The 17,453-nt window shown below is 39.1% G+C and overlaps 1 protein-coding gene and 1 long non-coding RNA gene across 5 annotated transcripts in view; one reads left to right on the top strand and one right to left on the bottom strand.

Annotated features, from left to right (window-relative positions):
- Positions 1 to 17,453, bottom strand: part of LOC655414 (probable JmjC domain-containing histone demethylation protein 2C) — a 71,047-nt gene that overhangs the window by 31,236 nt on the left and 22,358 nt on the right. Inside the window, exons 2-7 of one of the 3 annotated variants that reach the window (XM_015982440.2) lie at positions 16,110 to 16,274; positions 14,467 to 14,580; positions 12,043 to 12,246; positions 7,299 to 7,383; positions 5,853 to 5,944; positions 78 to 216 (exon numbers count right to left, since the gene is read on the bottom strand). In XM_015982440.2, the coding sequence (XP_015837926.2) occupies positions 78 to 216; positions 5,853 to 5,944; positions 7,299 to 7,383; positions 12,043 to 12,246; positions 14,467 to 14,580; positions 16,110 to 16,274 (799 nt within the window). Of the gene's footprint in view, positions 1 to 77; positions 217 to 1,290; positions 1,564 to 5,852; positions 5,945 to 7,298; positions 7,384 to 12,042; positions 12,247 to 12,296; positions 12,408 to 14,466; positions 14,581 to 16,109; positions 16,275 to 17,453 lie in introns of those variants that run through there. The other 2 variants (XM_015982443.2, XM_008202407.3) reach the window with 2 other exon arrangements.
- On the top strand, positions 3,181 to 4,218 carry LOC107398467 (uncharacterized). 2 transcript variants are annotated; one of them, XR_010333692.1, is made up of 4 exons: positions 3,181 to 3,313; positions 3,366 to 3,685; positions 3,746 to 3,837; positions 3,888 to 4,218. It is a non-coding gene; the product is annotated as an uncharacterized LOC107398467 (long non-coding RNA). The 2 variants fall into 2 exon arrangements; XR_001575312.2 differs by having other exon boundaries at positions 3,183 to 3,313; positions 3,746 to 4,218.

The following is a 17,453-nucleotide window of genomic DNA, read 5'->3' as shown; positions in this document are numbered from 1 at the left end:
GACTTGTGACGTGGGTCAGGAAGTCATCAATCACGCAATACTGAACACACGAAATTTTAATATAAAGAAAGACTCACCTTTATCGAGCGGTTCCGGCGATGTTCCTCCGTTCGAGGAGCCGACTTCCAAAGCAGAAGGCTTTCCAGATCGCTGCTTCCTGCCGTTGACACTAGTCGCCGAACTCGAGGTCACTGATAATCCTCGGACTACACGGCTCTGGATGGCAATAATTAACTTAATTAGTCGCAACGCTTAACTGCGCGATCAAGACTTGATTCACCCTCGACCCAACCCTAACTCAAACTGGTTTATTCAACGTTATATAAAATCTTACGAGCAGATGCACATTGCAGATGGTGGAAATGTTGCAACTGCTGTAAATCTACTTGCAATACTACTTTCATCTTGTAACCCGCATTTCATTAGATGGAACGATCGTTGGCAAGCGAGCAAACTGACAATGTGACACTATTTGCAAGCATAAAAATACTTTCGCTCCGCGATATTTTCAATACTCTTCCAGGGAGGAAGTTGAGAAAAATGCTAGTCGAAGTCTAGATAGTTTCAAGTACGTGTCATTTTGTACGTGGTGAATAAAGTAAACGTAAACACCAGCCATGAATAGACTAGGCTTCCGGGGCCCATTTTGTCTTAACCAAACAAGAATCAATCAAGTAATACTTTGGAAAGTGTGTTATTTATCAGGTTGTTCTGCGTGAAGTGCCAAGTAGCTAATCGATAATAAATACTCGGACAGTTTTAGCACAGACCGAACATAAATTTCCTATTAATTGCCACGAGTGATTTATCAATAATTTATATTTAGCCGGTAAACAGTGAACTTGAAAAAATTCTCTGTACTTTGAGCGAGGCAAAGTTTTGCCAATTCTCCGGCTTTGTTCCGAGCCGAATTCATTGTTCTCAATTATGCAAAGTCTGAATACTTCATGACCTTCATTCAGCCGATCGACAGTCAGGTACCTAAACCCAAAAAATGAAAAATTCACCGAGTCGCCGGAAGGCCGAAAACCGGTCATCTCATTCCGAAAACTGGCAAAAACGCGGTTAATCCGGGCGCGGCTCTGATTTCGCAATCAGCCAAAACCCGGAAAAATCCGGCCGCCGTCATGCATCACGTGGACGTAAATCGCGAGCACGCGCCCATTGCGTTTAATTAATCCGGGGGCAGGACGCAATTAGAGAAGGGAGAGAGCCACCTGGCGGCGGCGGCGGCCCCCGTATCGATCGCCGATCGAGTTATCGTCACTCCGGGCTCCGGAGGCTACTTACTTCACGTTTGCCTCCACGCAACGCTTCACTGTCAACATCACAATAACACTGGACCCCTTCGGGGCGCGCTCGCACAGCACCAAACCACCGCAAAAAGAGGGTGAAAGCACTGGAATATCGGGCGCGGAACAAAGAACAACGTGCTCGCAAAGCTCCGCTAAGCGTTGTGCTACGACCGGAGCGTCGTCGTCTGGGGCGGAGTGGAGTGCAGCAGCGGCTGGGCAGGGCGGCAACTCGGGCGCAGTCGCTCACCGACATCGACTGCAAGCAATTTCCACGGAAAAAACGGACGCTCTTTGCCGCTTTAGGTATTTATCGCGAAGAGGACGCCGGAAACGGGATCCGGAAACGACCGGACCTATTGATTTCGAACGGCACACGACGGGAATAAGAAAGACAATGTCTCGGCGCTAATTCTCGCAGGCTAGATCGATTCAGAGATGATGGCATTAATTAGCCGCGAGATTATATCATGGAAACATTCCGGAAGCGTAAGCTGCATTCCCCAATATATTGCAGGATTGTGGTGGCCTGTTTAATTTTCATTTGGCATGCGGTATGGCCGGACTTCGGATCATATTAATTAACAAAAGGGAGATGCTCATATCTCGCTTGACAAGCAATTGTATCACATTATTGCTGCATGCACAGGAATCTACGAAATTCGCTCTTTGAAAATAATTAGTTTGGTAATTAAGCAATATCTTATTCGGGCCTCTGTATCACTCAACTGCACTAGATAACAATGTTTTCATTCGCATTTTACCTTTATCGTTTTTCAAACATTCAGTTTTTTACTGGATTCCACACACACTAGATAAACAATTATTTAATCACAAAAAGTGCTATTTCATTGATAGAAATATTCTTTCACTTACTTATCTTATATTTTCTTTTGTTATTCATTCAAATCATTCAAAAAACACACCGTTTCTTGAATTTTACAAAAACCGACATCGCTTATTCGTTTAACTTAACCAATGAATGTCAACCTCCATTTTATTCGAAACTGATTCTCTCAAGTAATAAATCGTATTAAAAACTTACTAATTTACTGAACATCGGATTCCTGGAACAAAATTAAGGAGTCAAACTTTGACAAAAATCATCGAAAATAATCCAAATGGTGAGACTGAAGATGATATCCTCTCTTCATTGTCCTAATTTTTCACTAAAAACTTCGTTCAATTTTGAATGAAAGTAACAAGCCCCGTACCTGCCGACCACTTTATACTTTCAAATTGTATATTTACGTTTGCAAATTCCTTATCTTTGTAATACGCACGTATGCATTTTTCATGGTATATTAAACGTATCATGTTAATTTGCATTATCCGAGTCGTTTCCAGCGTCATAATAAAAATGTTTAGATAGACAAAGAATCGTGAAAGCATCAGGAAATACATTTTCTAATTTTTATTACTCATACCTGAAACATAACTCTTCGGTGATTCATATATTATTGCTTATTCATCAACATACAAAAATTATAAATCATCGGTTTCGGTGATAATTTAGTACAAGTTCTGTGACCTTACGTGGGTGGTTAGTTGGCCAAAAATACGATTCGAGCCAAGTGAACAAATTATCCCTCGCAAAGTCGTTAATAAAACATGAGTTCGTGCATCGACGTAGACGAGAAATAGTTAAAATGTTTTGTTTGCTTAAGTGACAATAACCGCAACATTGTTTACACATTTGCACATTGGGTGTTTTTGGTGTAAGTCACCTTAAGAGCTATTATTATCCAACGGCAATTCGTTTGTTGTCAAATTAATTAATTTAATGAATAAGTAAACAATATATTTACGTCACTGCAGCAACAAAATGTAATTTTTAATGGCAGCGTTTGCATATCAGAGTGGACTTTTACGATCGTTTTATCAGCGGTATAAATAGTTAATGAAATGCTTCTTTTAAACACCCACGAAATTGTTTTCGATTCTCTCTAATGATTCTTTTGTGTGTCTCGCACGCCAACACAATAATAATTGATGTCATTTCTGGGTGTAGCTTTGCAGATGTAAGTTTGCACCGGCCTCAAACAAAATACACAAAACAGCGACTATTTTAAGCATCGTGCGCAGTGCGGTACCGTGAACCCGCCTGATGAACCATAAATAGGACGGCGAGGTCAGCCATTTTGCATCATTTAACGTCTATCAAAATGACACAGCCATACCACGCACTCGTTCCGACACTCCTAAGACACTGTGGGTTATGTAACGACGAAAAAACACACACAATGATGGCAGAGAAATCCCACGAAAGTGTGTGTGTGCATCCATCATCGATGGTAATTAGTTGTTTTAATGCTCCCATTGTTCGCTTCGATATTATTGAGTAAGAAGACGGGGAGAGAATTCACTGAACAAGAAACAATTAAACCAGACTCGTACGTCGGGAGTAATTTGTTTTGCTTTAATTAAACAGATTGTTAACCGCTCAATTTTAGAGACGCGCTCAAGGTCACCGCCTAAATTATTATTCATTAATTACATGCTAATCTATTTCACATTCGGAGTCATTGGCTCCAGCCATCTACAAGTCATATTTGCCAAACTATAAAGGCGAATGTTTACATAATTATGTTTTAGTTAACATTTACATCACCTTGACTGGCGGAAAAGAACAAATAGAAAATTTCGAGGTGACCCTTTGTCCCTTATTTTTGCACGATCAAACCGCGAATCGGTGCAAAAACCAAGCGACATGTCACGACACTCGTCGAGGCTACAAGAAACCATTCTGGTTATGGTATTTTTTCGCCGGCACCTCTCGTTAACCTTGTATTACGAAATGGCGTGTAATCTAGCCCGCAGTGTGAAATTACGGTAAATTATGGAAAGTATCTTTTAATATTAAACGCATTCGTTTGCGTTTCCTGTGTTACATTAGCATAGCAATGGCGAGAAAGTTGTTTCGTTAGACATGTGTCTTATTATCTTAGTCATTCGGCGCTCCCCAGTCGACGACCTCCCCTTTGTCCGCTCCATACACCTGTTTCGGGGGTGGTTTTCTACCTGAAACGTTTACTGTTTACCTGACCGCGACCTTGGCCCACAATAGTAGCTTTCCTGCCATTATTAAAATTAACCGACGTTTAAATTCAGGGCGAAATTGTCAGCCACCATAAATTATTTATAGCTTTTTGCCAAAATAAATGCCCGCCACTTAGCATTCATTTGCATTTTGTGGTTGTTTCGAATACAGTTAGTACAATAAATTTCGCTCGCTGATCGACCAACATATTTGGAAACTGTGTAGGTGCATAATTAATTACTAAGTTATTTGCATCAAAATATAAACATTGGGGTTTTGCAACTCCAAACATGTTGGCGATTATTAATTCTTCATTTGCGCGTCTTTCTAAAAATAAACACGACTTATCTCAACATGGAAGTAATGTTACCGTTAAAACATCTAATGAAAATAAGCGTTCTCGGCTCCGACTACTTCAACAAGGCAATTTTAAAGTATTACTTTTCATGTTTAACAAGGCAGTTTGAAAGCATTTTCTAAGTTTGATATTCAAGAAGTACCTCCGTTATAACACCTAATCAATACACAGGAAAAGCTGATTCTTATTAATTTCCATTTACGCTAATCATAAATAATTCAAAATCGTAATTTAGTTCAAACACTCCATTTACAGCAACGGTTTTATTCCTTTTTATTGTCACGTTCTTTTTAAGTGCAAGTTTCTGTTTAGAGGCTTACAGATAACTCGATTACAGTCAGCCAAAATAAAAGCTAAGAACTTGTTCCTTCAACGATAATCATTCGCACCGGTCCCTCTGGTTTCACTGAATAAGATGGCAGTTGAAAGAAAAATTGACATTTCCCACACACACAAACTAGTCCATCCCACAGAATGACAATTATTTAATAAGCAACACAAATAGTTCACACAATTTTTTTTAAATTAATCATTCCGCATTTCCATACCAATCTATTCTTCTCTATAATTAAATGTAAATCACATTTCAAGTGAAGGTAATTAAAATTAAACATGTGGGTAAAAAAATATCGTGCTCGTTGCATTGAAAACCTTGACAAGTCTGCTTTTTTATTTACATATTTGTAAAATTATTACCATGTTATTTCGTGATAAATGAGTAATTTTCTCTAGAAAAAAATACTGGTCGTTCATTAATAAAACCAGAACATAAAATACGACCTTCACGAATGGAATTCACCACAATATTAATGAATGGCAAATATTGTAATCATCACATTTCTCAAGAAAAACCACACAGTCATTTCCGTCTTTTTGCATGCACTCTGTTTAATTCCAAATGAGATAATTAAGTAGAGTGCACTGATAGGAAGAACCTACTTCGTCACCTTGACATTTTCGTGTTTAATTTTATGCGAAATTGTGAGTGAAGCCCGGTCGGGAAGTCGTAGAGAATAAAAGCGTTTTATTAGATCCGGTATTCGCCTCAAGTGCATCTTTTATTCCGTCAACAATAGTCGAATAATAATTTCGTTGTTTACGCTTTCGCTCCGAGACAAAAGTGTTGTCCTCCGTTAGGGGTTGTTTACGATTTTGTACTCACCGGCTGCTGCTGATGCTGTGTCTGTAGCACGGCTGATCGTGACCTCCGGGGGGTGATGCCCACGTTCTCCCCGCGCATGATCGACTCCACCACTGCAAACAAACAAACAGGTCGAAAGAACCCCTGAATCAACCTGAGGCAAAAATTACCCCTCTAACAACGATTAAAACAACGTCGGATTTCCGACGAAAATCAATAGAAAGCCACATGCTTTATCGTTACAGAAGTTAATAAAAAAGTTCGGAGAGGGAAAAGTTTACACTCGGCAAACTCATTTTAATGGTGTCAAACTTTTCTCAAAGAGAATCACGAAAAAATAATATTGGAGAAGTTCGCCAAGGTTTTGAGCCACTAAATTTGTTATTAATTACTTTGCGAGTCCCAAAGCGGACTTTTACATCCCTCGAGCGCTTCAGACATGACATAAGCCAGGAGTCGGGACCCTAATGGAATTCCGCGCAGCGTTCAAAGTAATTTATTTAATAATTATTGCCGCTACAATGACTTTACACAACAAGCGCGCTCCAGTTTTAGACAACCGACTCTATAAAAATAATTCACGAGTTCGTTGTTTATTCAATCACTTGATTCATAGAACGCCTTATCTGAATCTTCTCACCGAAAACATCAATCAGTGAAATTCACAGATAAGTTATTTTTAGCCCGATAATAGTCAGAGTAAAGTCCGGTTTCGAAATTGTAACAAAAGACTCAGTCGGTGCCAACCGTTTGGTTTTGGTGCCAAAATGCGTTACGTCAGGTGTAAATATTGATATTTGAACTAGGTCCGAACTCAAATAATGAATAATTAAGCAAACTGGAGCTTATCACTCGTAATTACGCTTACATTTACACACAACGTGTTTGCGAAGTTCCGGAAGATAAGACACCTGCTAGGTGCAACGACATTGCACAACATTTTTTCGGAAAATTCGATTTTAGGCCAAAAAATTCCAAAATACTTGTTCGCGTTGCCAACGTTCCCCGCCACGTAACCGTTTATTTTTAAAGTTGGCCACTGATGTTATCTCTGCAAATTCAGGCGAGAATCGGTCGAAATTAGATAATTAGAGGCGTCGACGTCCGATCGTTAATTCCCATTATGTGAATGTGGGTGTTGACGAGATTTTTGTTATCTGGAGATGATCGTATCCACGGTTCACTACCGACTTTAACCGAGGTGCATAAATAAGCTCTGTGGCCTGATTGCCTCAAGCAGGACGTCGCACTCCATATGAATAAATACCTACATTTTATGTCTATCATGAATTATTCATATCGTAATTCAGTCGCTCGAAACAATGTGCCCGTCCTTTGAGAAAGACAAAGATAACTTCTGAGACAATAAAGGAAGACGTTTTTATTATTCAACGTTGCGTGATGGTGGCTTCTACACGCTCGAAACTGGGGCATTGCACCGAGAATTTGCACGAGATTTTCGCTCACCTCCGTCGCCGATAAGGCGCATCTGGACCAGGGCCGGATCCTCGTTATGCTCCTCCAGAACTGTGTCGTCCGTTACAGTCAGGTCCTGCAAATAATTAATGGTCTAAGCAATATTAATTAACGAAATCAAGCCAAATATTTGCTAATTAGGAGTGAAAAGTCGGTAGTTGTCAGGAGGATGGTTGTTTATTTATGGACAGGAATTTCCAGGTGTTTCGTAATATTCTAGGATCAAGAGACAAGAGCCAGGTAGGTATAGTGTTTTATTAATAAACTGGAACAAATTAGAAATCTGATATTATAATAATTTATGCAAATGAAACGGTATAAAAACATCATCGTGGCGATTACGCCAGTCGGCGAAAAAAACCCACTCGTTCATAGAAACAGGCAGCGGAAAATTTAATGTTTACAAAAACATTAGTCTATAAATAAAACATTATTTATACCCGACCCAATCCACAAATATAACCCGGCTTGATTTATATAAAATTCTATGCAAATCCAAATATTGGTCCTGGATGATTGCCAAGATAGTTTGCAAACACAGTTTTCGTCAAGGCATGTTTAAGAAGGCATAAATAATTCGTTGTTGCGGTTTTCCCACCGCCACCTCAAATCGATTTCAAGCATCATCGTGAAAGTTCGAGCAAAACTTCCACCATACACAAAGTGGAACTTGAGCAACTGCTCTTTGCGCAAAGTTTATCCAGGAAAATGGAGTCTGTCGTCGTCTTGGACGCAGCACGTGCCTGTCTGTCTCCTCAACTATCTCCATTAAACCAAGTTCCTTGAAAACAAACTTTCCGAAACTTTCGTAATGAATACACCGAGTTTTCAACTCGCAACTCGGATATAATTTAATTTATTTCGTTTTCCGCCAACATGTGATTTTCACCCTCACTTGGCGAATTCGACCAATCACGAAAATCGCTTTTTTGCCTTCGTGCTAAAACCACGAACGTGTTTGCGCTTTATCTGATAAAAATGCCAACAAGGTCGAACATGAAACTAATGTTTTATTTATGCGAGACAAAGATTCCGAGAAATTCAAGACGAAACTGTAACAATAATCAAACATGGCTTATCGTGTACCGAAACAACAAGATAAATAAACCAATCGAGTCAAGAAACTGACAGAAAGACATGGCTTGACCCCGGTTTTAATTGCGCCGAGATACATGGCAATAAAACATCGGCGATGTAGGGCCGCAATACAAAATAAATTAAAACATGAATCATGTTTTGGGCTCTTTCCGCTGAATCATTGTGGTCGAAAAGTTGGCAGAAGTGAAAGAATTCGGGGAATTTGCAGCGAATCCGCTGAACCGGTTGAATGCGAAATGGATAAGAATTTAATTCTTCCGTTTGTTTGAGTTCACTTTGACACGAATATTTCATTTTAATTTATGGCGTATTCGCGCTCAAACGGATCAGCACTTGAATATCGAACAAAGCGAAATTGCGATTGTCTTGGGTGGTTTTATCGGACAAGTCACGATGACCTACATATTATTTGAGCAATCAAGACTCGACATTTGCCATTTAAAACCCTTATCTTTATCTTTATTTACGGTTCTCTCTGTCAATATTCCAAAAAATGTAATCGCGTGAGTAATCCGCAATGATAAGCCTCGAGTGCTCGAGGAAAACTACTCCTCTTCTCCGAATTGCAGCGAGACAATGGAAAAAAATCTGTCACGTCGCGCCCGAATGAATAACTGTAGTTCGGTTTAGCACCTTTCATTTTTACCGGTTGATGCCCTGTGTAATGAAGTGTGCATGTATGAAAATGCGGCCTTTCCTCCCGCTCGAATTAACCTCAGTCGCGATTATGCAAATGTCTGCCATGTCTACGGAGTCAACGTATGCGGAATTCGCCGCCCAACGCTGTGCGAAAGCAGATAAATTGCCGGGGTCAAAGTTGCGCCGTTGGTAATGATGCACATTCGTCGGCGGAGGCAAAAAAAGAGAATGTGCATAACTGTTATTGGAGTTATTTCATGACGGCGCCGAACGGAGCGAGCGAATCTCCGACCGCATTCCTGCAAGAAAAAACACGTTTCCTGGAAAATTCTCCAGCCGGGATTTGATCCGGGTTATCAGTCTTATCGCGACGCGTGTATTTGCCGAGGAGGATTCCGCTCACCTTTGTTAGACTCGTCAAATCATCGCCCATTTCTACAGGGTGGCTCAGCTAAGACTTTCGAGCCTGATGTCTCATATATTTGTCAACGGATTTTTATGAAAAAAATTATAATTATAATAATATAAAATAATAATATAATATTTAATAATATAAATAAAAATAATTATAATAATTATAAAATTTATAAAAAAAATTAAAATGCAGATAATAATAATATAATAATAATAATAATAATAATATCCTCAAGTCGTCAGTCATGGAGTAAGCCATGCACCGTCTTATCGGACTCGTCAATATATGAAATTCTACAAATTTGTAGGGAATTTGGAATAACTGAGGTATTTCTCAATACTATAAAAAGCTTTGTCTTGTAGGAAGAATGACAGGCGACTGCGAAGTATATTAAAAGACTTAGATTCCTTAATTTTTTGTTCCAAGTTGTTGTACAATTTGATTCCAGCATATGTAGGATCATGTTGACCAATAGTCAACCTATAATGTGGCAGCTCAATGTGGTTTCTTGTCCTTGTATCGTACGCGTGAATATCGCTTCGTTTATTAAGAGTGCTTACATGTTGTCGAATAAACAAAAGTAAGTGAAATATATATAAAGATGGGAGGGTCATAATACCAAGTTTTCGAAAGATAGGACGACAGTGAGCTACTGCCTCCGAACTATCCATACATCTTAGAATACGTTTTTGTACTACAAATAGATTATTCAAAAAGCTGCTGGGCCCTCAAAAATAATTCCATAAGTAAGTACAGACTGGAGAAGGCCAAAATATAACATTTTAAGAGTGTCATCAGACACAGTGCGCTTTAAATTTCTTATTAAAAAACAAATCCCACTTAACTTATTACACAACTTATTTATATGACTTTCCCATGTTAATTGAGAGTCCAACGTTATCCCAAGAAAATTAATTTCATTTACATTTTTTATTGACATTCCACATAGTTTAATTAGAACACTGTAATCAGGCGTCACATTTTTAGGCAAAAATTTAACCAAATAGGTTTTCTCCAGATTTAGTACCAGCCCATTTTTCAAACACCAATTATTTATAGTTGTAGACACGTAATTTCCACATTCAACCAAGTCTTCATGATTTTTGTTAGTTAATATTGCATTTGTGTCATCTGCATAAATAATTAATTTATTAGATCTTGAATTTGTAACTAACAAAGGTGGTAAATCATTAATAAAAATTAAAAAAAGAATGGGACCCAAAACCGATCCCTGCGGCACACCCAATTCAATAAACGCTGGTTCGGACATATGATCATTCAGAGCAACAACTTGTCTTCTTTTATGTAAACAAGTTTTAATCCAATTATTTGAAATTCCACGAATACCACAATGGTGCAGCTTTTCTAACAAAGTACCGTGATTCACAGAGTCAAAAGCTTTCGTCAAATCATAAAAAAGCACAACTGTTTGTTGCTTATTATTTAATGAATCATATAAAGCAGAAACTGTTTGTAGAAGATAAAGATTAAAATCCAATTAATGCAATAACTCAAGTCTTAAAAACATGCCTTTTTAAAATGTTAAGCCTTTTAAGACTTATATTAAAAAAATTATCGTCAGTGAAAAATACTGTAAGACAAAAAATCGTTCGTGGAAGACGTCTGTTTCACCAGAAAAATGAGAAACAAACTGTTAAATGTGGAGCACTACCCTTGAATTTTGGTCAATCCTACTCGCAGAAACGTAACTGTCACGCAAGGGACATTTCACCCATACAATGTTAAAAAACAATATTTTTGACTTACTTTTGGTACTGGATGCTTTAATTCTTTCAAAAAGGACTAAAAGACTGAACAACAACTGAAAAATTCTAGACACTTGAACATTCAGAGCTTTGGAAATGTTTCAGACACTGCTGATTGGATTCTCTTCAAAAGCTTAAATTACAGCCCCAACTATTGCTTCGTTTCCAGTGACGTGTTTTGTCCTCACTAGATTTAGTTCAGGTACGCTTCCTGTGTCTTCAAATTATTGACGATTCTTTGAACTTTAAATTTCATAAATAACATTTCACAAAAAGTCCAACGACACTTTCCAGAGGCGAATATTTATTCCTTTTTCAACAACACAGAAATTTCAGCCACTGTTGTTGGTTTTTAAAGTAATTTCACCAAATTAAAACAATTTTACTTTTCTGACAGTGCGCACAATTTTGACAGTTTTTTCAGTGGTACACAAAATGCCGCATAGAAATGCTTCATCAATTGTTTCAAAGGGTGATTGTCCAAATTACTATCAAAATTTGTATTAAGTTTTTAACAACAAAATTTAATTTTTTTCTTGAATCAGCCGAGCGATTTGGTTAATTTTTTGTGTGGCCATTTATTTTTCGGGGTTTAATAATCCAACGGTAATATGGCTTAATTTTAAATAAAAGAAATGTGTTTCAAAATTTCACTTTTTAACTTGAGGTAATTTTTTTGCCCCTAATTGAAAGACCACCTCCTAAAATAGTTGCATTCTAAATTTCATAACAATCCCTTGACTTATAACTGAGATATTAAGCTCGAAAGTCTTAGCTGAGACAGCCTGTATTTGATCAAAGATAGACCCTATCTCACCCTTGTAGCTTCGTTGTATCCCACTATCACGGCGGTGTACCATTGGGTGGTGCCCTCGGCCCTGTACACCTCCACCCGGTACCCCACCAGCACGCTGGGGGTGGTCAGGAGGATCCTTTGGCCGTCCTGCTGTTCGGCCCATCGTCTGACGGCCGCTTTCAGTTCAGGATACTCCCTCACGCCGGGTAAACTCGAGTCCCATTCCTGCAAAAAATGTGAAATTTGAAGCCGGTGTTGTGGTAAACCAGTCTTACAAGTCGACCAAGAAAGTTCGAATTCAGCAAGAAATCGTTGCCTGCAACCACGGCACGATTGAGAAACAGGTTCGCCGAGTGCAGGACACGACCCATAGGCGGCCTAACCACTGCAGGAATAGCTAAACTGAGTCATCAGGATGTCGTTAATGCGTGAGAACGCATGAAATGATCTGAGGTACGGTTAATCACAGACGCCTCTCCGCTGGCTAGTCGCGTCGTCTGATGTTTTACTTTTCTTAATGCGAAATGTTTGAGGAGGAAGCACCTGATTTCTTTTTGGTCGTGGTGCTATTAAACAACGCCCACGGTATGGTACTTCTGGTAGGTATAATAATTACAATGGGTGCATTGTTGTTCCACTATGCGGTTGGAAACCGGTTTCGAACAGGTCATATATAAACAATGTGGGCGACGAGACTGGCAGGATTAATCAATAATAACACGCATTATGCATATGCCATTAATGTTCAGGGTTAGTCGGTGATGTCCGAGCTGGTGTAGGCGGAGATTCTTTGTGAATAATTACAATAAATCAGTTTTGATGGTCGTCTGAATTGCGGCAAAGTTGGTGAAATTGATGAAAGAGTAACCTTTTACTGCGGATGACGCCACTTCCGCGACCTGTGTACGCTTAACCGCTCACCAAACAAAATTTATGAGAAACTCTGCAGTAAACAAGTTTAGCAAGTTATAACGAGAAAACTTCATTTTACCGTTTAAAACTTTTCCGAATCGCATTAGCATACCAAAGTTGACGGGGAATAAACCGTGTAGACGGAATGAATTCGTTTATTTGTGCATCAAATTCCGGTTGAGTGAAAGTGGGATAAAAAGACCAATCTATTGTTGTCTTATTGCGATTTGCCCCTCGTGGGCGTATCGCACTTATCTTGCAAATACCTTCAAGGTCAAATATGTGGAATGAAATAACACTCCAAGCTTGTGATTATATCAAATACCCGGAAGAAGCGTGTAGTATATAACGAGGTAATCGCAGGAAGCACGTTTCAGTCGATTTTTTTATTGCCGAGAGAGTCGAGGATAAATTATTATCGACCGGTCGGAATTTTTCGTGATTCTCCTTTTGCATTCGTTCTCATGTAATAATGGACATTCTTTCCAGTCTGGTCAGGACCCGGGACAGGTGTTAGAACCTGAGTGACTAATAGAGAGACAAAAGCCCACACCCTAGTCGTAATTGCACTTTCGTATATTATTAGATAAAACATAGCGCGGGAGCTTAAATGGGTCCTGAAACTGCACTCAGGCAATCCAGTTTGACCTCTTTTCTCCCCCACTCTAAGCTAATTGCCTCCTTAGCAATCAAGAATAAGCGAGATCGATGGGGTTATTGGCTAGGGTAGGTCGCCATTTCGTTTTACGAGTTGGCCATCTTCCCGAAAGGTCACTCGTAAAAACAAACCCATTAGATCCTCGACGAAAATAAACACACCATATTGCAATAATGATGGATAATAGCGTGTGACGTTGCGGTGAAAGTCAATGACGACGATGATGAGTCACTTTTATTGTTGCACTACTTTGAGGATTATTCAACAGAAAACAAAATGATTCAAAAGACGGGAATTTTAATTATTTCGCTAACCGTTCGTTTGCCACTTCCTGGATGCAAAAAATTACGTGACATTTATTTACGTAATTGAAGGAGGTTAACATACTCAGCAAATCAAAAAAGGAAATCACAAGAGTGAAAATATTTACATTGATTAAAATAATTAACCGGAGGCTTTCCAACGACTCATTAACTCCTCGCATCCATTGACAAAAGTTAGCGCCATTTCGTATGCAAATATGCGAAGCTATTGTTCGCACACAATACCAAAATTGCCTTTGTTTACATTCCACTTACTCGTACCTAAAATGCAATTTTTTGCTCCCAATAAGCAAATAAAAAGTAGCATAGCCACCCACGGTCGTTTCATGTCCACTAATGCATGTGGAGAAGTTATTTTTATTTTTACCGACTCGGTCAATCAATGTTGTTGAATAATTCATGAGGCCGTGTAGTAATTATTCCGTGATTATGTTCTAACAGAAGCCTACATTTCTACGAAAAAACCTGGCCAATAAATAATTTCTAGTGCCCCCGCGGAGGCATCATTTGCAAAATCATTTAAATATCCCACAAGGTTAGCGATTTTTTTACCTGAAAAGGTTTGAGTAGTTTATAATCTTCGAAAGCGAGTTCTTTGTCTAGGAGAAATTCCACTGGTTGTTGTTGTAGCATCACATCTACGGCGGATACCAGAGGCGAAAATGTCTGCAACAAAACACCGTGTCATTATTTCTGCTTGTGCAAAACAAGCAAGGTCGTTTCCCACTATCTCATCATCAAAAGACGTAATTAATTTCCTTCCAACAGCTGGCGCAGCGAAAAATTCAATCTTTGCGCTATAAGCGAAAAACTAGCGACGATCAGCAAGTTCCGCCAGACAAAAAACGATGATCTTATGAAATTGTTTGAAAAAACAAAACGAACACGGCTGGAAAATTTTTAAGACGGCCAAGGTGAGCCAGTTATTCCATTTGTTGGTACTATTGCAATTCATGGAATGTTTCATTAAACAGGAGATGGCTTGCTCCAATTTGATAGTTGGCTACGCTATTAATTAACCGTTTTGTTATGAAATCAATTTAACTTTCGAACCTCCTGATTTAATTTGCAACCAAAAAAGATTGGCGGCTTAATTAAATTAAACGCAGAGTGTGCGTAAATCGAATTGCAAATGAGCGAGTTTTTTCAAAACGTGGAATGAATAAAATATTGTAAATAAAATGAAACCTTGAACCTTGCGTCGACCGAAATATGCGGATAATTCCAGTGAGATTAATCTTTTACGTTAAAAAAAAAGTATTTGACCTCTATTCACGCCCAAAATTCACTTTATGTAACTCGCCAATTAGCGTTGAGCCTTATTACGTCAACCGAGATAAAAAGTCTGATAGAGCGGCGTTCTCTGCAACATCTTTTAATCATTTTTTTCCACCTTGGAGTCACCTTCAGGTTTTAAACGCCGCACCTGGTGTTACAATTCTTCCAGATCTGCGACGAATCTTGAATAGATCCGAGACTAAAAATAAAAGCGGATTCACATGAGTCATTGTTCGCTCATAATTGAACGCGATTTACCTTGAATTGTTGCAATCTAATCGCCTACAGTTTTCCTGCTCGATATGATCGTGATTATGTTGTAAAATTTCGATTTTTAATTAATACCCGGAAGCAACGAGCGAGCTTTCTACCGGTAGGTATGGAATCTTTGGGCGCCGATCGATCAAAATTTGATGTGTTTGGCCCCGATCTAGGTCACACAAACATCTGTTTCTTTAACCATGTAACAAATGGCTGCGGAGTAATTTCAACTTGATTACGTCGACCTACATATAACCTCTGTTATCTCCGATAGGCATGCATTAACAATAAACGGAGAACTTCGATCAGACTGCCATTAACCCGTAATTACAATTGCCATTATCTCCGGGATCTCGCAACACGTGAAAATGAATTCTTGGCAGAGCCTGTAACGAGTCCACATTTTTCCAAAGATTTATTTTCGCAAGGAGCGTATTTATACACATGTCCCTCATATTTTCCCCGGTGTTTTATAAATAAACCCGACATGAATGAGTGAAACATTTGTAATTCCAACTTTTGGTAATTAATGTCCCCCAGATGTGTACAATTAAAAGGGGGTTAATTAAATAAGTTCGGCGTCGCGCCGCGTGCGTCGATTAAACTTATGGTTTTGATTAAAACTTTTAATTGGTGGGATGAGAGCGAGCACTTACAAGGGCAGGCCAAAGGACTGGCGTCGCGCTTGATGGAGCGAAAGGATCTCTACGCTCGACCCAGGCCAAGCCCTGCTCCACCATAAACAGGTGGAATAATTTGTCCTTGTAGACGCTGATCCATTCCCTTCGGTGCCACTCGACGTCGTCATACTCCACGAGGATCTGCAACAACACAAAACGTCACCTTGCTGCAACCCCAAGCAACTTCAATTGCTTTTTACCACCACGGGCAGGAAGCATCAATATTGATGGATTTAAATTTAGAAAAGTGGTATTTGTGAATAATTAAAAAAGTAGCATACACCTGGAGGGCTCTCGGCCTTTTCAATATTACATCGAGTTTTTCCAGCGTTACATAATTCATGAATTATTCAAAAGCTTGTTTTCACTCAAACTTTGAATCGCTCTTTGGGAAAGTTGCAAGGTTAGCATCGAATTTGGCACAAAACGGTCTAAAAAACCAAGCAATAAGCTAGATTCCGTTCCGCGATTCGCTCGATTGCCCGAAAATTGCCTAATAATTATTAGTGAAATTCAGGCACGGTTGTAATAAATTAATCCGGAGTTTCAACTCGAGTCTAGCCTTGAACTTAGTTGGTTTCTAGACGTGATTATAATCAAAACCTGTTGACTTTGTATTTTATGGTAGCTCTCAATCAATCAATTCCGAATGCAAAAATCCGCACGCAATCACCCTTTATCTGGGTTGAGTGCATTTTAATTAATGGTTGGCAAAGCTGGAAAAAACCCACATGCACGGCCATTCGCACGCAACTGAAAATTTACAGAGGTCCTTTTTTAAAATTATCTAAACTCGCTCGCACGAGATGTGGCATGCCGACGTTTCAAAGCCCAGATAAATGGCCATAGTTTACGATCTCAAAGCTCGCACCTTCTACGAAATTCCGAGCTTTGTTCGCAGCCACAAAGCGACCCTCGACGCATCTCATGACGTGACTGGAAAAGGGGTACAGCCAACACGCAAAAACTTAATTGTTTCGATTTTGAGCAGGGAAAAAGCTGATATGAGCCTTGCCCCATTTGCTGGTCGATTAAAAATTCCAATTTGTGCGAAACCAATTAAAAAGCAACAATACGTGGATTCGTTTTTATCGATTTGACCTCGCAATTTTCACGGAAATTGCTTCGACATGTCGTACTTTCATTAAATGAAAATCGAAGGAAAATGTGGCGCGATGAAAGTAAAATAAATTGAGACCAACGACCGTCTTAACGGTCGTAATAATACCGAAACATAATTAAATATGATAACAAAAGCGAAAGGGGGGGTTTTGTTAGCAGGACGCTGCTTTGTATGCAACTGCTGTGCTGGATATGCTT

This window comes from Tribolium castaneum, chromosome 4 (genome assembly GCF_031307605.1).
Source record: "Tribolium castaneum strain GA2 chromosome 4, icTriCast1.1, whole genome shotgun sequence".
Lineage (NCBI taxonomy): Eukaryota > Metazoa > Arthropoda > Insecta > Coleoptera > Tenebrionidae > Tribolium > Tribolium castaneum.
This window is presented reverse-complemented; position numbering and strand designations above follow the sequence as displayed.